The following is a 20,887-nucleotide window of genomic DNA, read 5'->3' on the forward strand; positions in this document are numbered from 1 at the left end:
ACAAACCTTTTAGTCTGGTACAATCCCATTTGTCTATTTTTGCTTTCATTGCCTGTGCTTTTGGGGTCATATCTAAGAAATCTCTGCCCAGACCAATATCATGGAGCTTTCCCTTATGTTTTCTTTTAGGGGTTTTATAGTTTCAGGTCTCCTGTTGTCTCTTACTACCTGTGGACACACCTTGGCCTTCATCCACACACTGTGTACATGGTCCATGGGTCTGCCTCTTCCAAGAGAACACTCTGGGGCTCCCCAGCCCTTGGTGGTATGGTTGCCCCTGCTCCCTAAGTTCTCTGACCCCATTCTCCCCTGAGCTGTTCCCTCCACAGCAAGGGGAAAGCCACAGATGGACTCCCACCCCAGGGGCAGGAGGCTGTATCCCACTGAGCCCCGAGGTTTAGGCTGTGGTCAGAGGATGCAGTACAGAGCTGGGGCAGGCAGGGTGCCAGAGGAGGGGTCTTTAGAGGAAAGAGATGAAGGCCACTCAGAGAAATTGGGTCAAGCTAATGATGCTCTCCCATGTCCACGGCAGCATTGGGTCTACTAACAGCCCTTGCCCTGGTCACAAAGCCCCATCGCTTCCCCACACCCTTGCTGAGCCCTGCTTCCCATCCTGCCCCCGCCGCTGCCCAACCACCCTCCCTGCCCTGACTTCCCAGATACTTTTGCTAGAATAGTCAAACCCTAGAGTAAAAGGGACCTTAGAAATTCATGGTCCAATCTCTCTTTGCTTTATAAGTAAGAAAACTGAGGCCCAGAGACAGGAAAGCACTCTCCAGGTCACACAGGGAGTTAGTGCCAAGTGGGTTTAGAACCGGGGACAGTTAACTTCCAGACCTGTGCTTTTTCTATCTGACTGCAGACCTTCTTTCTTCCCTCTCTTTCCCTCTCTCCTCTTCCTATTTTTTCTCCCTTAAATACCTCAAGGAGGAAGAGATTCAGGGAACCAGGATAGGACAATGACAAGGAGATGAAGACCTGGAAGTGGGGGCTGAGGACAGGGATCTGGGAGGCAGAGCAGGGAGGTGGCAGTGAGCTGGCAATGGCAAGGGCCAGGGCCAGGGCCCAGGAGAGAGGTGGGGGCTAGACAGCGCCAGGCACAGGTAGGGGCACAGAGGGAGGGGTGGGAAGACACAGACATGGATGGACAAGAAGAGTTTGTCCCCAAGTCATCTGGGCATTTATGCCTCTGCCCCATCCCTTTACCCTTGGGCCACTGCCCTGTCCCACGCCACTAATCTCAGGTGCCCACAAGCCTTAGCCATCACTTCCTTTTCTTCTTTTCCTTGGCCAGCCTGGCCTCCTCGGGCTCCAACTGGTCCATCCTGTGTTTCATGCTCTTCTTACCCAGTGGGGTGTTGAAGTACCAGTCCTGGGTTGGTGGGCACAGGAGTGGTAAGGCCCTCAGACCCATCCTGACCTCACCCTTCCCCTTTTTACAGACTGTTTCCTCAGCAGCCTCTTCTCCTCTCCTCCTGGGTTCGGGGGTCCTATTAGTGCTGGGGTTTCCCTTGCTCCCCACCAAATGCTTCAGGTACCATGTCAGCCATTCTTGGGGGGCAAGCCCTCTTCCCTCCATACCTGCAGCCCTCTCTCCTGCGCTCCCAAGGCCATCCTTGGCGGGGGCACTGACTCGGGGTTGGGAAAGGTGGGTGGCAGCTGCTACCAGAACCCACAAAGGGCTCCTGATACCTCACTGGTTCTTGCAAGCTCCCACCCTCAGGGAAACCCGCTGGGATGGCCCCGAAGCCTTGGCATTTCCCAGTGATTTCCTGCTCCCTTCCCAGCTGAGCTCAACACACATTTCCACCAATTGTCTTCTGGTAATTTGTGGGAGCAGAGGGAGGGGTCTGAGGTGTACTTCAGGGGGCTGACTCCCCAAGGGCGCTGCTTACCCACAGCCCCTGGCCCTGCCACCTCACCTTCAGGGACTCCTCCTCCTCCCTGTACACTGGATCCAGCTTCACCAATTGTCCCAGGAACTCGGAGGCCACCAGGGGCCGCTTGGACAGTTGCAGGAACCGCCGCTCACTCAGCACCGATTGGATGGCTTGGAGAATGTGACCCGGTGTGTAGCCATCAGAGACCTTGGCTAGGGCACTGATGTCCGGGTGCTGGGTCGGCTGGATGCCCCGGGCCTCTATCATACGCTTCCAGAGCACTGCAGGCATGTGGAAGACATGGGGCCTGGAGGGGCAGTGGGCACCAGGGAGGGGCAACGAGGCCTGAGCAGCCCCCGCCTGGATCTGGAAGGAACTTTGTGCTCCGGGAAGCAGCTCCACATCCATCAGCTCCCCCTCCCCAGGGAAGGTACCAGATCTCAAGCTAGGCAAGGGTCATCCTCCCAACTCAAGCGGAGGAATTAGAGCACTGGAGGACATAAACCACCTGCTTGCGTGCACAGAGCCGAAGCCAGGACCCAGGCCACTGGGCTGCTTGTCCAGCAGCCCTTCCAGAGGACCTGGCTGTGGGGGTGAGGGCTCGCAGCAGCAGTGGGGTATGGGGCGGGAGGTGGGCAGGCTTTGGTAGGGGCAGCCATCCCCACATCCCCAGGCCTCACCATAGCGGGATGCGTAGTCAGGCCGGGGCATGAAGAGGATCCGCTCGTAGACCTGGCACAGACCCCGCATCTCAGCCAGCTGCGGCTGGGAGGTTGTCCCAATCAGCATCACACGGTCTCCAGGAGTCAGCAGCCGCAAGGCCTTGGTGAGGTCCTTCTTTATCCGCTTTGGGTCCATCTGCTCCAGGGGAAGAGGGAGGAGTGGTGGGGCTGGGGCACAGTGGCCCAGCATATGGGGCTCCCAAGTTCTCAGAGCCCACCCCACCCTCAGCCTCACCTCAGCCCTAGCGGGATGAGGAGGCTGCCCATCCTGCTTTGAGACAAGGAAACTAGGTGTGAGGAGTAGAGGGGCATGTGCAAGGCCCCGGTGGGTGGGGTTTGGGGCGACTTGAACAAGCCCAGGCCTTCCAGCCCAGCCCCAGCTCACGCCACCTGCCCCCACGGCCTTCACGCCCATGCCCCCTCACCTCCTTGTCTTCTTTGGGGATCTTCTTATAGAAATTCTTCTCAGCATTTCCAATCCAAATCACAGAGGGCTGTAGGAGTCGGGCTACCTGGATGGGTCAGAATGTAGAAATCAGATGTTAGATGTCTCTGGAGAAGGGTCATGTCCCTGCTGGTCAGAAGGCAGGATGAGGGCTGGGCTTGAGCAGGGGCTGACCTTGGAGCCCAGTCTCCACTCTCCACACCTGACAGTCCCACCTCCCAGCCTGCTGCTGCACATACCTCACACCTCAGGGTAAACTGAGTCACTGCCCCCCATGGGGGGGCTGCATGTTCAGTCTCATCCTACCATGAAAAGAAACTGCTCTGTCTCCTCCCTTTTCCCTTCATTCCCCCACCACAGGGGCTGCAGGGGGAACCCAAGCTCCTAGCCCGGGTCGGTAGGGAGACCTCCCCAGTTCAGCACCTGAAATCATACCCAGTAGGCTGATGGGTGACGTGACCTCAAAGCCCACCCTCCTTTGTTGCCACAGGTCTGAGAACCACAAATGCCAAAAGCTGGGGGCTCCAGACCTTAAAGACTATATGCACCATCATCTGTGCCCCATTCCTGCCAGGATATTTGCCCAGCAGGTTGGCCGGCGACAGGTCGAACAGGTTGGCGCCAGTTTCTGTGCACACTGCCTTGACCAGCATCTTCTTCCCCATGCCAGAGGGGCCCACCAGGAGGATGGAGCGGATGAGCGGGGCCATGGTGTGGATATCCGGGGAGCCTGAGAGCAAGGAAATGGGCCAGAGCCAGGCGACAGGTCAGCAGCAGGAATCAGGGCTGGAGATGACTGCGTAAGGTCAGGCCAAGGGCCTGGGGCTGGGGGAGGAGGTGCAGATCACAGGGCGTACTACCTTCCCCAACACCTGCAGGTCCCCTAGTCCACTAGGCCTGGGAGCCGGGAGTGGCAGCAGGAAATTTTGAATGGCTTAGGAGTCTCCAGTATAGGAGCTGTGCATGGGGCTGGGAGGGAGCCCGCTACCCCCACTAATGCCCTTTCTGTTTTCCATTCCATCTGCTTCCTCTCCTGGATTATGAGTGGTGGAATTGAAAGGCATGGGACACGGGAGGTGGAGTTTGCCGTGAGCTGAGATTGTGCCACTGCACTCCAGACTGAGTGGCGACAGACTGAGAGTCTATCTCAAAAAAAAAAAAAAAAAAAAAAAGGAAGGCCCGGGATAAACCACTCAGAAAGCTCATCAGCTCAGGGGGTATAGGGCTGGTGGTCTTCTGGGAGCAGAACAGACCCTGGGTTGTCCCTTGGGATTGAGTAAGGGGCTGGCAGTGTGGGCTCTTCAGCAGGTCAAGGGCCCACCTGATTTCTGGGGTGGCTCACTCTGGGTGTGACCTCCAGCAGGGCCTGGGCAGGGCAGGAGGACCTGGGGCTTGGAGGCCCAGGCTGGACATATCCACCTCAGCCACCCTACCCTGACCCCAGCCCTCACCCCAAGGGCTGCCTGCCCAGACCTGGCTCCTCACGCCCCCAGAGCCTCTCACCAAGCCGAAGGACCGCATACAAAGCCACATTCTGTCGTATGTCAAACAGGGATGGCATGGGCAACTTCTTTGCCAAACTCAGAGTGGATCCAAGATAGAGGAAGTCACCTGTGGCGATAGGCAGTCACTGAGTGACAGGCACCCTCTCCAAGTGGCAATCAGGTAATCAGCCACAGGGAAGGCGGGGCTGGTGGACAGGGGTAGGGGAGCCTTGGCACCTGGCCACAGACTGGGAACAGGCATTCTGGGAGGGGCCTCACCTATGTAGTCTTTCAATGCTACTGACTCACTCTTCCTTAGAAGGCCAGAAATAACAAGCTCTTCGTACAGAGACTCCACAGACCTGGCAGAGGATGGCACAGGAAGACCCCCATCACCACGAGGGACATTAGCAAGTGAGAACACAGGGAAACGGAGTCAGAGATGGGGGGCTGTTGTCATGAAGACAGGGGATCAGTGGTTCTCCTGCACAACATTCTGTGGTCAAAAATATCTGCAGTGCCTGCAAACAGGCAGAATCAGGTATGGCACCAAATCACTGTCCCAGGAGGCAAGCCTCCCCCAGTGAGTGCTCTGTCTTAAGAAGGGTGTGAGGGGGACAGGGGCCTCTGTGACACTCATCAGTCTGCCCCCTGACCAAAGGTCCACCGTTAGAAATCCAGTCATTTGAGTTAAGCATTGCCCTCTTCTTAGAAACTACATTTAAGACGTGAGTGCTCCTGGGAGAGACAGCCATTAAATTCAAGCAGCTGACGTCAAGGCACTTGTGAGCTCTCTTTACCAGACAAGTCAGCAGGAAGGGACCACTGACGAGTCCCTTAATGTCTCAGAGTGGGAAATCCAGGGGGAAACGACTTTGGCAGAGACAGAGCTGGTTAAGGCAAAGGTTGGAGGAAGGATCTGGAAGTGGAGAGCAATGACCTGATTATAAACTCCATTGAGATCTCGCTCCGCATTTCATGTACAGAACCCTTTCTTGTGCCTTTGCTTGATCCCCAGGGCTATCATGTGAGTTTCACAGGGCAGGGCAGGTACTTGGTGAACAAGGCCAGGGAGTCAGAGAGGGAAGGCGACTTTCCCAAGGTCTCACAGCAGCAGAGCCAGGACCTGCAGTCAGGTCTGTCCTGGACTGGGGCTTACTCCACCACCACCACCATGCAAAGTGAGCACGACAGGGTCTGCTACCTGTTTGGGGTCAGATCTTTTTCCTTCTTTTTCCCAGTTTTCTTCCCAGGTGTTTTCTGGTTGGAAACAAGCGCATAGGTCATTGTGCCCTGTTCCTTGCCTCCCCTGTATGCCCTCCCCTGCCCAGCTCCAGCCCTTCATCTTGCCTTTGGAGCCCTCAAGGGTCTTTCTTCCTCCTTGTCCACAGCCAGACAGAGGTTCCTCAGCTCCTGACGCATCAGCTCATCCACCTAGGCGAGACAGCCGAGGTATGGCGGGGTGGCCTGGGGCTGGGAGGACAGGTGGGAGAGGAGCAGGCAGGCAGGGATGGGAAGGAGGGGAGGAGCCTTGCAGAAGAGCCCAGTGAGCCTGATGAAGGCAGTAGGGACAGCCCTGACGCCTTCCCGCACATTCCTCTGCGTTCCTCCCTCCCTCCTGGCACCTGTTCACACCCAGTCCTAATCCTCTTTCTGCTCTCTCAGGAGCCCTGCTCTTAACAGCCTTCAATGTGCAGAGAAGCCCCCAGATGGAATTCAAACCCAAGATCCCCCGCTGAGGTCTCTGTGACCTAAACGATTCCATAACCGCTTAGCCTCAGTTTCCCATGTGTACCATCAGGAAAACCATGGTACTTTCCTCATGGGTTGTGTGAAAGATCACATGATTGAATACTCCTGAAGCCCACGGCGTGGGTGGGACATGTCATCAGACAGTTCCTGAGGATGGTAGTGTGGTGTGGACACCCTGGCTCCGAGCCCCTCCCATACCCTCCACACCCCTGCTGCATCAGCCCTGGGAGAAAGCAGGACCAGGGGGAGGCAGAGGAAGGTGGGAACTGACGTGGGCAGCAGATGGAGCTAGGACCATGCACAGAGGCAGCAAAGTCTACAGAGGATGAGCTGGGGACTGGGGTTGGGTGTTCAGGACAAGAGAGAGGCAGAGAAATGGGTGGGGAGGAGCCTGAATCTGGCTGGAAGTGTGGGTCATCGGGGAGGGTACAGGGTAGTGGCCTGCAGGGAAGCCCTGACCCTGTGCTCACACCTGTATCCGGATCTCCAGCTCCACCTCCTTCCTCTTCTCCTCCTGGAGGGTCTCGGAGTCATAATTCTGACTGGGGTGTATGCTCTCACACCGGTTCTTCCATGTATCTGACCGCGGAGAATGGATGGATGCATGAAGGTCAGAGTGCCGGGTGTATACACACAGGCATTCACGTGTGCACAAGCACATGCACACATACGTGCACACAGACACATGTGTGCACACAGGTCAGGAGCCAGGCCCTGGCTGGTTGCCCTGTCCCCACCCACCAGCCTGGCATTTTTTCTACCCAGACAGCAGATAGGCTTGACCCCAAGGCCTGTGGCCACAGGATTCAGACCCAAACCTGTAATGCCCCCACCCAAAGAATCACACCATACCTCCCTCTTCTCATTTGGTGTTGTCCCCTTTGCCTACACACTCACACTGCCACTTCATGGTCCATGTGGCAGACACCCACTTTCTCCAGGACCCAGGGCCCCAGGTCCCACAAGGCACAGACACTCTTCCGCAGCCGTCTCCCCTCTTACTTAAGTATTCCTCATGCCCGGCACTGATCACAGGGATACATTTGGATGGCAACACTTGCAGCACCGCATCCACTTCCTAGAATAGAAACGTTCTTTGACCTTGACTTCATCACCTCTACCTAGCACAGACTCTGGCTCTAATCTTACCTGAACCCATCTTCCTACCACGAGTTCCCCCACAGCTTGCTCCTCCCTGTCCCTCACACCATGCATCCGGGAGGTATCTTACCCCCTTCTTGGCCTTTTCTTCCTTTCCTTTCTTCTTCTTCTTCTCTTTTTCATCTTTTCCTTTTTCCTTGCTCTTCTCTTGTTCCTTTTTTTTGTTCTCTTGGACCTGCATTTCCAGTTCCATTCTTACCTGTGACCAATGACACAAGACATTTCAGAGAAGATTAAGGGAATTTTACAGAAGAGAGCCCTGGATTTTACAGAAGAGAGCTGGAGATCTCTCAGGCCCAGGGCCTGAGACTGGGGTGAACCAAGGATTCCCTAGGCCTAGAGTAACTGATGGGGTCGGGACAGCTGAGCATGCAGAGACTCCTTTGGGGTCCAGGGAGAAAGGGTGCCCAAGAAGGAGCGTTCTGGTCAGAGCCACTGTTCTCTCCTGGGCCATGGGATCTGGAGCCACTGCAGTCTACCCAGACATCCTTCCTTTCCCAGCCACAATGCCTGCTCCAGCCACAGCTGCTCCTTGCTCCTCTTCCCTATGCCGTCTTTCTAGCTGCCTGCATTTCCCCCAGCCACCTCCGCCTCCATTGAGGCTGACCCCCTACCCCATCCCACTTGCTATTCTCTGTAGCCTCAGGCTCCACCTGCCATAAAAAACTGTCCACTCCACCTCCAACAGGGTACCTGTTCTGGAGTTTTGTCTGCAAAGATTGAGTAGGATCCACCTGAAGATGCATCTGGATAATCAGGGAACCGGCCAGTAAGGTCACTAAGTGAACATAAGATGATTGGACAGAAAGATGAATAGATGATTGGAAAGATGGATGGATGGATAGGTAGACGGAGAGGTGGGTAAAAGGGTTGGCAGATGGACAGATGGATAGATAGATGGAGAGGTGGGTAGAAGGGTGGGCAGGTAGATGGGCAAATGCATGGGTGGATAGATGGAGAGGTGGGTAGAAGGGTGGGTGAGTGGATGGACAGATGGAAGGATAGACAGAGAGGTGGGTGGAAGGGTGGGTAGATGCGTGGATGGATGGATGGATGGGGAGATAGAGAGGTAGGTAGGTGGGTAGGTGGATGGACAGATGGATAGACAGATGGAGAGGTGGGTAGAAGGGTGGGTGGGCAGATGGGCAGATGCATGGGTAGATAGATGGAGAGGTAGATAGAAGGGTGGGTGGGTGGGCAGATGGACAGATGGAAGGATAGATAGAGAGGTGGGCAGATGGGCAGATGCATGGGTAGATAGATGGAGAGGTAGGTAGAAGGGTGGGTGGGTGGATGGGCAGATGGACAGATGGAAGGATAGAGAGTTGGGTAGAAGGGTGAGTGGATGGATGGATGACAGATGGATGGATAGGTAGATGGAGAGGTGGATAAAAAGGTGGGTGGATGGATGGAGAACACCAGAGAAAAATAAAGGACGAGGGTGACGGAGGGAGAGGTGGGAGGAATGGACTGTTACAAACAGGAGGACAGATCACTCAGGGGGCATCCGTGGGTGCTCTCCCCACCCTATTCTGGCACTTTCTCTCCCTTGCAGAAATGAGAAGTCAGGTGTGGAGATGGTCCTGTACACTGGGGGCCCAAGGTTGTTGAAACCAAGAGGGTCAGCAGTGTGCTGGAGACCTGGGGGTAGAGGAGAAAAGGGCCAATCTGGGCTAGAAGGCAGAACCCATGCAGGGGATGGAGCAGGAGCAGCCCTGAGGGACCCCGAGCGAAGGGAATGAAGGATGGAGGGTAGGGTCAGCTAAGGACACTGACTGGCACTCGATAAACCACTGTCGGATTTGCTCCTTCATCTTCTCCTTCATGTCAGGCCCCTCTGTCTCTACCAGAGAATCATGGGCCTTCACCATTGCCGCCCGGAACTCCTCCTCCTTCTCCATCTGGCGGAGCCTCCGGACATCCTCCACGAGGCAGGCCTGGGAGATGATGCTCAGGTGCTCTACCTGGTTGGGGGAGGGGAGCTGGGGGAGTGGAAGAGAGGCTGAGGGGTTCAGGAGTGGGAGGAACCAGCATCCAGTCTGGATGCAGCCCCCAGCCTCGGGCACACACGCCTGTACCCCCTCCTTCCCCAACACCACGCTCACGCAAGGCCTCGCACACACACCCACATGGAACAACGGGCATGCCGGCATCGGGAGAAACTGTGTTTGGAGCCGAATTCGTCTGCATAAATTACTCTAATAATGAGTTTGCTAGATGCATCCAGGCTGTCCCCTGCCCGATTTCCCCAGCACACCCTCCCCTGGAGCCTCCGGCCCCAGCCCCCGCCTGCACCCCCGCCCCGCGGCCGAGTTGGCAGCCGCTCTCGCAGCCACTTTCCCGCCTCATTGGCTCCCAAATGTATTTTAAATATCACTCTGCGCAGAGACAATTACTGAAAACGCTGAGCTCACACTGTTGATAGGCCCGGGCGGCCAGGCTCATTCCTCACCCACTGCCGTGCATGGACCCCTCTCTGCTGAAGCCAACCCCTGCCTCTTTCAGCCTGCTCTCATCTCCTGGGGGTCCAGCCCTCTGGCCTCCCAACAAGTCTCTGACCTCCACTCCCACACAGCAGCCCCTGGCCCCTCCTTCCTCCCAAGGCCCCAAGCCTCCAGTGGTAGCCTCCCAGCCTGCCAAGATGTCACCAGACCTGGGAAGGCTCCCTTCCCTCCAATCCCTCCAGTCCCAGCCCAGCCCCCTCCCCAGCTCCTTCTGGCAGCCAGGCCTCCACAGGATCTGTCTGGGGCAAAGCCCTTCCCCTAGGGAGCATGCTCCCGCCACCCCTCCAGTCTCAGCCTGCCTTTCCTAAGTCAGTGGAGACCAGCTGGACGAGAAGACAGAGAACGGGATAGATAGCTTCAAGGAGCCAGGCCTACTCACTTTGGCCAGGCACACGTGTGTGCACACAGGCACATGGCCTGGAAAGCCCTGGTTTGGGGAGTGTGTCCCCACCCAACACAGCCCCTGGTGTCTCCCCGTGGCTACCAGAGGCTTGTGGGGGGCAGGGTGCTCCTGCTGGCTTTGTGGCCTCCTCCCTCTGGGGGTCCACCCCTACAGCCCCTTCCAGCTGGGGGTGGGAACGTGGGGTCCAGGATGCTCCACACAATGCCCCTCGTGGCCCCACAGGTGAGCTGCTGTGAGGGGCCGGACCTCTACAAGAAGAAGGGTGTGAAGGGATATGGCCAGGGGGCTTTTCTGTCCTTCTGCCTCGTTCTCTCCCAGGCTCTCCACCTGGCCTGAGTGGAGAGCACCGTGGGCAATGTGGGGCTGGAAGAAGACTGTGCTCTGGGTGGGGGCCCTGCCCTGGCCAGCCCTGTGTTCCAGGCCCCACCACGGGGAGCAGGTTGAGCTCACCATGCCAATGAACTCCATCTCCATTCGCCGGTCCTGCTGAGTGCGTTTCCTCTGCAGGTAGCCTTTCCACACCTGGCGGAGGGATGTGAGGGACACACAGGACACACACTCTCCACCCTGCAGCAGCCTGTCTCTCAGAGAGGGTCCAAAGGGTCACACTAGAGATTTCCGGTGGGGTGGGGAGGAGCCCTGGGCAAGCCTGCTCAGGTGCACACTGAGCAGGAACAGCCTGGAACAGGGTGGTTTCAGGTGGGCACTCAAGCCAACTGGCTCCAGGGCCCCCCAGGGATTTCTTCCTTCCCATCGCCACCCTAATCTGCTATCTCTTTTGAGGGACAGATCAGAGCTCAAGCACCCTACACCCACTGCTCAGAATCCCCAGAGCAGTTGGAATAAATACTTGATTCCACCCAGGCACATAGACATTGGCGCTGAAGGGACTGTGGAGCTCCTCAGCTAATCCTAATTTTTTGACCCAAGGGAACTGAGGCCAGAGACTGGACGTGACCTCTCCCAGGCCCAAGACCCCATCTGTGCAGAGCCAGACCCGTCCTCTTTCTCCCAAGCCCAGCTACTTTCAGACTGCAGGATCACTGAGTGCTAGTGGGGCCAGAGGGTGGGGACGCTGGGCAGAGGAAGGCAGAGCCTGGGCCCGGGCCAGCCAGTGCTTTCCATCTGCCTCCTGGCACCTCCAGGAGCAGGGCTTCGTCCTCCCACTCCTGTGACCACCACAGACCAGGCCCGCCATGACTGGGTCCTTCATATATTCTTTCCTTTCCTCAGTGCTCTGGATGACTCTAAGACCAGCATGCAATATTTCTGTACTCTTGATGTCTGGCAACAGGTACAAAATGATCTGCTTTGGTCTACAGGGGAAGTGGGACTCCATCTTTGGGGTCCATCCTCCTTCTTGATTCTTTGCTTTAGTGAGCCCTGCTGTCGAGAACCTCCTTCTAAGCCAGACATTGACACAGTCATCCTGCCTCAGACCGGCATGTTCAGTGTACTGATTAGTAATGCACGAATCTATCCCATTTGCAGATGATATATCTTCATAGAATCACTATTGTTAGTTGGTGGCCTGCTTTTATCTTTTGGTGGGAAGTTCTAAGTTTTCTCTAGTGGGCTAGGAGGCAGAGGTTTTTGAGGTATTGGGACTTGAGAGAGAGAGGAAGGCGGGAGAGACTGATTTGAGAGAGAAAGAGGGCCCACCCCAGGTCAACAGTTCCTGGAAAGAAAAGGTGGCAAGAGGCTTATACGACAGAGGAGGGCCGGTGGCCTTAGGGGCAGTGACACCTGCATGAACAGAAAGTAGTCTATTCCTGCACTGGAATTTTCCCGGGGCTCCTCCAGTCTCTGGTCAAGCTGTTAACCACTACTACCAGGAGTCAGCCTGTGTTAGCAGCATTTTAAGGAATGGTGGGAGAGGCCATGTTTGCACACCAAGGCAGACAGCAGAGGCTGACCCAGAGAGGTGCAGAGTGGCTGTCCAGAGCAAAGGAGAGGTGTGACAACCAGGATGGTAACAATGCTCGGGGAACCTTAGGGCAGAGAAGGGCTTTCTGCAGTGAGGTGAGACACGGGATAAAATTATGGAAATTATGTTATTTCCATGTTAAAAGGTGACCCAGAAGGCACGGAGTTTGGGGATGCTCAGATCACATCAGTTATCAAATTAATTCATCATGATCAACTTTCCCTCTGTCTCACTTTCCAGGAGGCTCAGGACCCTTTCTTAAGAGATGGGGTCTTGCCACATTGCTCAGGGCTCAAGCAATACTCCAGCCTCAGCAGGATACATTTTAGGGGCTCATTTTCAACAGTCTTAAGAGTTTCTGGAGTGATCATCTATTCTGTTCTGCTACTCTATTATAGATCTTTCTTCTCTAATTTTAATGATCCTGCTGTTTCTGGGAATTTTAAGGTAGCCTACTGCAAACGCTTTTGAAAATAGAGATGTAGATTAAATAATAAACAAGTAAGATACATGCTTGCTGACTGATTAAAGTACTGACTGGTTTAGAATCTAGTTGTGGGGGCTGGGCATGGTGGCTCACGCCTGTAATCCCAGCACTTTGGGAGGCTGAGGTGGGTAGATCACTTGAAGTCAGGAGTTCGAGAGCAGCCTGGCTAACATGGTGAAACCCATCTGTACTAAAAATACAAAAATTAGCTGGGCTTATTGTCAAAGGATTGTAGTCCTGGCTACTCAGGAGGCTGAAGCATGAGAATCGCTTGAACCCAGGAGACAGAGGTTGCAGTGAGCTGAGACCGTGCCATTGCACTCCAGCCTGGGCAACAGAGCGAGACTCCATCTCAAAAAAAAAAAAAAAAAACTAGTTGCGGGGCTACAGAATCCAAGCACCTGCACTCCTGTGATCAATTGCTGAGCAACAGGCTTCCTGAATGAGGTGACTCTACCCTGGCCCTTTGGCCCTCCTCCTGGGCACCTAGATTTACCTTCTGTATGGTGACAGCTGCTCGGCCCTGACTGAACTTGTGCCGTCCGTCCTCCCGAGTCCTCCGATCTTGCTCCTCATCTCTTCGAATCTCTCGCATGAAGGTGGCTCGAAGCCAGCCTTGCCTGGCCCGCTCTGCCTTTTGCACTAGAATTATGGCCTCGGTCCGGTGCATTCCTGTAAAGCACTGGCCAGAGCAGGGGCAAAAGAGCAGGGGCACACGAGGGAGAGCTTGCATCCAGGGTGGGCCGCTGGGAGACCAGCCATCAAAGGATGCACCAGGGCACCTTCCTCCCACAGTATCTGGGAGGCCAAGTCTTGTCTTGGTGTTGGAGGGTTACCATGAGCACAAGAACAGCCTTGAAGGATGCCAGGGATTACCTAAAGGGCACTCTGGTAGAGAGCAGGGAGGGGCCTCTCTGCATTCTGGAGGCTTTCAGGAGACGGGATATGGAAGAGTCTGGGAGGGTGTCACCCCCGTTTACCTTCTGGGAGGAGGACACTGGCTCCAGTCTGGACAGGATCTCAGCCAGTATCAGCCCTCGCTCCCGCACAGTGGTGGACTGCTCCAGCAGGAAGTATTTGGGGATTGGAACCTCCAGGTCGGCCTTTGAAGCAATGTTAGGGGAGGAGGGTCAGGAATCAAAAGTCTGAGCCATCTGGCCAATCCATTACCATTTTCAGGGGCTTACACACCCCCAGCACTATTTTCCTCCATTTTAGACTCCTGACTAAACTTAAAGGGTAATGGGGCAGATGCCCCCAAGGGTCATTCCTCTCTTCTTCTGCCCCCCATCCTCTGGCTGGAGTTGAATTCTGGAGCATCGTGGTAGGTGGCAGTGGTCTCAAACCTGGTTGTGCATCAGAATCAACTGGGAAGCTCTTAAATGCAGATTCCTAGGTCCCCCTCAGACTACTACATCAGAATGACAGGGCCTGGGGAATCTTCCCTGCACCCCCACCCCCTCCCCCCCACCCCGCCCCCGACCAAGTGCACTGCTGCAGCTGGTTGGGGAAACTTTGAGATAGTCTTGGATATGAAGCAGTTACTGAACCCTGAGCCGGACTGGAGACCCCGCAGAAGCTCTGTGCTCTAGAACAGCCTTCTAGAACTTGTCCGTGCACACAGATCACTGGAGGGTCTTGATAAAAATGCAGGTGCAGATTTAGTGGGTTAGGGGTGCAGAGTTTCTCATTCGTGATGTCAATGATGCTGGTCCGGGGACCACACTTTGAGGAGGCTCTAAAGGACTCTCCTCACCAATTCCCTGTGGTTCGCGGGTCTTCCCAGTCATGCAGGGGACCTCACCCTGACTCCATCCAACCCCTAAGTACCTCCATGCGCACCCCCCACCGCCAAGTTTCCTGAAGCCCTTCCTACAAGGCCAAACCCCCTCCTCTGATCTTCTCTGCCCTCCTTCCTTTCCTAGCAGGTGTCCCAACACCAGGGATATCTGTGGGGTGGTGGGTAGGCAGGGGGTGGTCGTCCCCATCCCTACCCCACCCGACCCCAAGCTGGCCAGGGCATGGCTCTGTGTCCCAGGTGGTCAAGGCCGGTCCCACCCCACCTCTCCCCTCCCGCTAGCTGGCTTAGGGCGTGGCTTCGCGGCTGCACACACGTACTGGGGTGAGCTTGAGATCCTGCAGCACGCGGTCCAGGCAGTGGTTCTCACACAGGTCGGCGCGCACCAGCTCGTCCTTGAGCTCCAGCACGCGGCCCGCCACGCCGTCCAGCAGGCGTCGCAGCAGCCGCCGCTTCTGCGGCTGCACCATCTGGTCATAGACGGTGTCGAAGCGGCGCAGCAGTCCCAGGTAGTGCAGGTAGAGCGACGCGAGCCTGTACTGGAAGGACTGCCGCTCCTGGTCGGGCACAGGTTCGAGCAGAGGCTGCTCTTGGTCCAGCAGCTTTTGCAGGGTCACGTGGGAGGACTCCCAGAGGCGCTGGTAAGCTCTGGAGAGAGGGTGGTGGGCGCCGTGTGCTCTGAGCCACGGAGGAGTGGGGAGACGGAGCAGCCTGGCCTTTTGAGGAGTGTGGGCTCCGGGTACCAGAAGGTGTGATGTCACTCATGGCTCCGAAATGGACTTCAATGACGTAAGGAGCCCACAGGGCAATGAGTGGACACTGACCTGGTCTTAGGGAGAGTGTGGTATTGGGCTCCGCTGTAGGATTAGCAGAGAGAATGGGCATGACCTTTGGGGGTTTGGGGGAAAGCCAGCCCAGGCTTGGGACTCTGGTAAGGAAGGGGTCTTTGGGAGTCAGGGGCAGTGGGGCCCTCCAGGTGTGGGGCAGCCCACGGATGCTGCAGTGATCTGGGCTGGTGGGTGGCAAGTAGGGGTGAGGGATGAATGTGGAGGAGGGTTCCTTCCCCAGAGCAGAGCCCTGGTTCTGGAATTAACCGTCGGAGGGAAGTTTCCACAGTGAAAGCTGCCAGGGCAGCAGCAGCAGCTGGGGTGGCCCAGTGCCCAAACCGCCACTCTGCCCCAGCCTCTCAGGACCAAGGAGGTGCTCTGCCCTTTGCTCTGCCCTGGAAGCCCCACTCCAGCCCCTCACTCACCCCTCAGACATCGTGCCCACTCCTCCACGCTGCCCCTTGTTTGCTGTTAGTGGAATTCACAGAACCTCTGTGGCTCCCTGACTCCCAGGGCCACAGGGCAGAACAGCCTGGTTTTAAGAGTTCTGACCCATTGTACCAGTGTTCTAGGGCTGAGGCAGGGGGCTGGTGGGTGCAGAATCGGGGACATTTATCTCAGAGGATGTCCTGGAAGCAGCGCGCGGAAGGGACTGTGGATGGGTGGCTGCAGGCTCCCGAAGGGCAAGCTTCGGAAGCTTAGGGCAGAACATGTTGTCCAACTTTGGCCATTTTTCTTGTAAGGAACAAGTAAAATAAGTTTCTGTTTGAAGTCCCCTAAAAGCTTTGGCGCTCTGGATACATCCGTCCTAAAGACATTACGCCCTAACAAGGCATCACTGCAGCTTCTCACTCTGAGTGGCCTCTGCTCCTTCTCTCGGCCCCTGCCTCCTGAGCCCCACAGCCCTCCTTCACTCTCTGGATGACAGCACGGGGAGGCCCGTGTGGTGGAGGGGAAAGGCACTGATTTGGAGTCAGAAGGCCCTGAAGGCCCAGTTGCCCCCTTGGGTGAAAGTGAGCATAACCACACTTGCCTCCCTGAGGCCTGCCAAGAGTTCACACCATTCCCATGAGCCAGACCCGTGTGAAGCATCATGCTAGAAAGTATAGTGGATGCTGCTCTGCATGCTTGGGGCTCACTTGGTCACCTGTGGGTACCACCTCCCATCACTGCTACAAGTTCAGGAGATAATTTTTCCAAAAAGACAAAATATTATACCACTAGCAGCCTGAGGCTGGTCAGCTAGGGTGAGCTTTTTGGCTCAGTGTCACGTTGAGGCTTATGAATAAGTAAATCTACGAGGAACAGGGCCAGGGAAAGGGACAGAAGGGAGACAGCGGCAAGGAGGAGCAAAGAGGAAGAACTTGAAGGTGCCTATAAGCTACCTGAGGGTCTCATTAAAATGCAGATTCCAGGCTAGGCGCAGTGGCTCATGCCTGTAGTCCCAGCACTTTGGGAGGCAGGGCAGGCGGATCTCCTGAGGTTGGGAGTTCAAGACCAGCCTGGCCAACATGGTGAAACCCCATCTCTACTAAAAATATAAAAATTAGCCAGGCGTGGTGGCACATGCCTGTAATCCCAGCTACTCGGGAGGCTGAGGCAGAAGAACCGCTTGAACCCGGGATGGGGAGAGGTTGCAGTGAGCAGAGATGGCACCACTGCACTCCAGCCTGGACAACGGAGCGAAACTCGGTCTCAAAAATAGATAGATAGATAGATAGATAGATAGATAGATAGATAGATAGATAGATAGATAAACAGATTCTGCTCCAGATCTGAGGGGGGACCCAAGAGCCTGCCTTTCTAACAAGCTCCCAGGTACTTTGGCTCCTGCTGGCCCGGGTCATGCCTGGTACAGCAAGGTGTGAACACAGGACAGAGTGGGCAGGAGTGAGACTTTGGGGCCAGATGTCCTGGGCCTGCCCCTTGCTAGCTGTGGACGTAAACATGGATCGTTAGTCCTCAGCTCACAGAACCTCAAGGTGAGGCTCGAGGCATGAGAAAATACACGTGACCTAGGTAGCTGCCGCTGAATGTCAGCTATTACTGCAAGGCGATGCCTTTTCAATATGTGGAGATGAAAGCGACCACAAGCCAGGTCTGTCCAATTACAAAGGGAACAAAGGATTGGAGGTTTGTCTAAATCCCACCCCTTCATCCTGTCCAAGCTTGGAAGAGGATTTATGGGTCATGTGCCCACAAGATAAGCAGAGGCTGCATGAGACAGGAAAAGCAAGTGGTTAAGTGGTGAGCAGTCAATCCAGGTAAGGACATAGGCATGGCCGGGGTGCTTCTTGCAGTTTTTCTGTGGGTTTCAAATTTTTCCAAGTAAAATTGGGGATGTTAGGAGTTTCAAAAACATCCCCACTGATTTGTTCTGAAATAAAGGGGAAACTGAAAAATCATACTGATCTCAGCAGGTTATTTAGAAACTGGTCTGGGCCTTCAGTTTTTATATCTTGAATAGATCTGCATGGCCCCTTCACACAACAGTGCCTGTCATATAGAACGCAAAGACAGTTGGTGGGAAATGACATCACGAAGCCACAGCCTGAAAGAGGACCACACAGGAGGAATTTCAGGCCCCAAGAGGGAATCAGCTGGTGGTAAATCCAGATGCTAGTCCAGTCCCAGGTCCTATTTCAGCTCACTACCAAATACAACATTCACATGTTTACAAAGCTATCACACGTTGCTCACGGGATACACCTAGAAAGCAGTTTCTAAGACATCTGAAGAAGTGCTGCTCCACCTGTGGTAGCCTCAAAGTGAGGACACCCTTGCTCCAGACCACACCCTGGCCTCACACACCCTTCTTTCAAATCACCACAGTGCACAGAAACAGTTCACCCTTTATTTTTGTCAGACCCTGGGTCACTTGGAGCTGGTGTACTTGGTGACAGCTTTGGTGCCCTCGGACACAGCATGCTTGGCCAGCTCCCCAGGCAGCAGCAGACGCACGGCCGTCTGGACTTCTCGGGATGTCAGGGTGGTCCGGCCCGAGTACTGGGCTAGCCGGGCAGCCTCACATGCCAGCCGCTCAAACACATCGTTTACAAACGAGTTCATGATGCTCATGGCCTTGGCAGAGATGCCGATGTCAGGGTGCACCTGGAGAGAGGGCAGCACCACTCGGTTAATGGAAGGGGTCAGGCGAGGGGGGGTCTTGCCTACACTGCAAGCCTCAGCCCTGAGCTGGGGGCTCTAGGAAGCCAGAGGCAGAAGGCAAGGAGGCTCCTCACCAGTCCCTTCCCAGAGGCCAACAGTCATGGAAATAGGGATTTATGTTTTCTTTGTACTGCTATGGTATATCCAAGTTTTTTAAAAGAAGTTTTCAACTGCAAGAGGTAACACGATTAAGTTCCTTGTATTAGCACACACAAGCATCTATATTTAACAAATGGGACCAGTTATACATGCATCTTGCTGGTTTCATTGATACATTTGCATAGTGTTCCATGGTATGGATGTATCATACTTCCTATCACCATTCCTCTTTTCACGAACATTCAGGGTTTGGGCTTGGGGTGCTTTTTGTTGTTTTTGCTATTAGATGGTGCTATGGTAAATGCCCATCTTAGAATCTTGTGTGAGCATAGGGAAGGTTATTTCCAGAGGCGGGACTGTGGTGTCAAAACGTTTGTGCATGTAACTTGGTGGAGCACATAATCAGTGAGCATGTCCATGTGACACAGTTGCAGCCCTGGACCAGGAGGGCGGAGTCCTGTTCTGCAGCTGTACTGTGAATCACTACGACCTCAAATACGGCCCTTTCCTCTGGGCCTCAGTTTCCTCTTCTGTCACACAAGCTTTTGAACTAAGTGATCTCTAGTGAAGCAAATGGGAACTGATGGCAGTCCTAAAATGTGAGTATGTAGACCTGGTCAGATGTGAAGTGGGAGAGAAGTGACTGTCCCACAACCTACATGGAGTCGGAGATGGAGACAGCACTAGAACCAGGAGGCTCTGTCCCACCCGCCCTCCCTGCCACCTCTGGTCTCCACTGCCAGCAGCAAATCTGCACCTGGCACAAGGCTGGTTCTGCCCAAACCCCTTCTGCTGTCAGCACACCCCGTTCTCCTTAGGGCTCTCACCCACATCAGGAGGTCGAGGGGTTGGCCCTCAGCAGCACTCTCCTCTGCGAGTCCAGGCCTCGTCCCACCCATCAGTTGCAATTTTTGCCCCTCAAAATCAGGCTAAGACACAGGGCTCAGTGATACCCACTCCTAACCCACTTTCTTCAGGGCACCAGTCTGTCCTCTGGTGCATCTCTTCAGCCAACCCATATCAGTGCTGGAGCCAACCCCCACCTCGACCCCACAAGAGCATTCCCAGGCACCCAGGTTGTCAATTCACTAAAACTGCTAATGGGATTTGGACTGGAGACAGGCATTACCTCTGGGGCCTGCTCTAACAGAGGGGTAAGAGTTTCAAGCAGGTTGGAGACCCCGCCTCCTCCTGGCCTTGGCCCTGCTGAGCAGCAGCTTTGGATCCTCCAAACTGATTGTCAGTGTTCCAAGTCCTGGGAGTAGCTGCTTTTCATGCATGACTATAGGGTACCTGCAGCCCCAGTGCGTTGGGGAGAGGGACACACAGGAAGGATGCTAGGGGCTTGCCCAGAGCCAGGGGAACTGGGACGCTGCCACTGTCAGGCCATGTGATGCAGGAACCCCATGGAGCCTTAGGGGCCTCAAGCTGTTTGTCTGTAAGATGGACAAACCCTAAGCCCCTCAAAGAACTGAGTGCCACTTGTGCAGAAGACCTTCCCCAAGACTCCAGTTCACCCCGATCACTCCTCTTCTCTGTCACCAACACAGTTTGTATCATAATGTGTTTGGCACCTGATCACCTTCAACCTGGCACAGAAAGTGTGCTCCTCTTGTCCTATAATTATGTCCCACCTAATCACCTTATCTCATCATCGTTCCCATAAACTTCTGGAGGGTAGCAGGGAGCACGCTTTGTCTCCTATCCCCGGTGCCCCAGATCCTGAGAGAGGTGGAGACCTCAGAAATTAGGTCCCGCCACCTCAAGAGGGGCCCAGCCTGCCTGAGCCACTTGCCCCAGTGCCAACACTAACCTCAGGGTTCCCGCTTCCAGCCAGTGCCCTTTCAAGGCGCTTTGTGAGAGCATCCTTCACACACATTCTTGCTCTGCACTCACCTGCTTCAGCACCTTGTAGATATACATGGAGTAGGATTCCTTGCGCCGACAGCGCTTTTTGGACTTTTTGTTCCCAGAACTGCGACCCCCATGGCCCCCAGGCTGCTGCCGCTGTCCATACTCAGCGCTCATCCTCCTGCTCCTCGAACAGCCCCCACCCACCCCCTCGGAGCTACTTTTTATCAAGTCAGCTGCCCCACCAGGTGTGGCTGGGGACATGCACCTGGGAGAGTGGGGGGGGGGGGTGGGAGGTAAGGGGCGTGATCCAATCCCAATCCAGAACATGCTCTGGGCTAACCTTGAAAAGAGACTAATTGTTCCTTCCTCTCCCACA

The 20,887-nt window shown here is 55.2% G+C and overlaps 2 protein-coding genes across 2 annotated transcripts; both read right to left on the bottom strand.

The window, feature by feature from the left end:
• Window positions 1-996: 996 nt before the first annotated feature.
• IQCA1L (IQ motif containing with AAA domain 1 like) lies at window positions 997-15,891 on the bottom strand. The gene is made up of 19 exons (XM_032753591.2): window positions 15,816-15,891; window positions 14,884-15,211; window positions 13,746-13,868; window positions 13,262-13,447; window positions 10,802-10,873; window positions 9,221-9,426; window positions 8,138-8,222; window positions 7,515-7,643; window positions 7,286-7,361; window positions 6,756-6,862; window positions 5,882-5,965; window positions 5,736-5,791; window positions 4,811-4,893; window positions 4,551-4,658; window positions 3,578-3,777; window positions 3,028-3,114; window positions 2,561-2,738; window positions 1,923-2,161; window positions 997-1,372 (listed from the first exon to the last, which is right to left on the bottom strand). The coding sequence occupies exons 1-19, from the start codon at window positions 15,824-15,826 to the stop codon at window positions 1,265-1,267; spliced, it is 2,466 nt and encodes an 821-aa protein (XP_032609482.1). The 5' UTR covers window positions 15,827-15,891; the 3' UTR covers window positions 997-1,264.
• A 2,339-nt stretch (window positions 15,892-18,230) lies between these two features.
• LOC116814546 (histone H2B type 2-K1) lies at window positions 18,231-20,854 on the bottom strand. The gene is made up of 2 exons (XM_032762236.2): window positions 20,554-20,854; window positions 18,231-18,501 (listed from the first exon to the last, which is right to left on the bottom strand). Exons 1-2 carry the CDS (start codon window positions 20,836-20,838, stop codon window positions 18,265-18,267), a joined length of 522 nt encoding a protein of 173 aa, XP_032618127.1. The 5' UTR covers window positions 20,839-20,854; the 3' UTR covers window positions 18,231-18,264.
• Window positions 20,855-20,887: the final 33 nt, after the last annotated feature.

The sequence above is a fragment of the Hylobates moloch genome, unplaced genomic scaffold, assembly GCF_009828535.3.
Source record: "Hylobates moloch isolate HMO894 unplaced genomic scaffold, HMol_V3 SCAFFOLD_1, whole genome shotgun sequence".
Taxonomy (NCBI): Eukaryota; Metazoa; Chordata; class Mammalia; order Primates; family Hylobatidae; genus Hylobates; species Hylobates moloch.

What these genes read in the sequence shown, in the direction of transcription:
- IQCA1L (XM_032753591.2), bottom strand. An exon ending in CAGTGGTTTATCGAGTGCCA is followed by an intron (nt 8,223 to 9,220) that starts GTCAGTGTCCTT and finishes ATGTTCACTTAG; the next exon opens with TGACCTTACTGGCCGGTTCC. An exon ending in AAAGATCTGACCCCAAACAG is followed by an intron (nt 4,894 to 5,735) that starts GTAGCAGACCCT and finishes ATCCTCTGCCAG; the next exon opens with GTCTGTGGAGTCTCTGTACG.
- LOC116814546 (XM_032762236.2), bottom strand. Translation starts at nt 20,838, where the DNA reads ATGTTCTGGATTGGGATTGGATCACGCCCCTTACCTCCCACCCCCCCC. An exon ending in TCTACAAGGTGCTGAAGCAG is followed by an intron (nt 18,502 to 20,553) that starts GTGAGTGCAGAG and finishes CCCTCTCTCCAG; the next exon opens with GTGCACCCTGACATCGGCAT.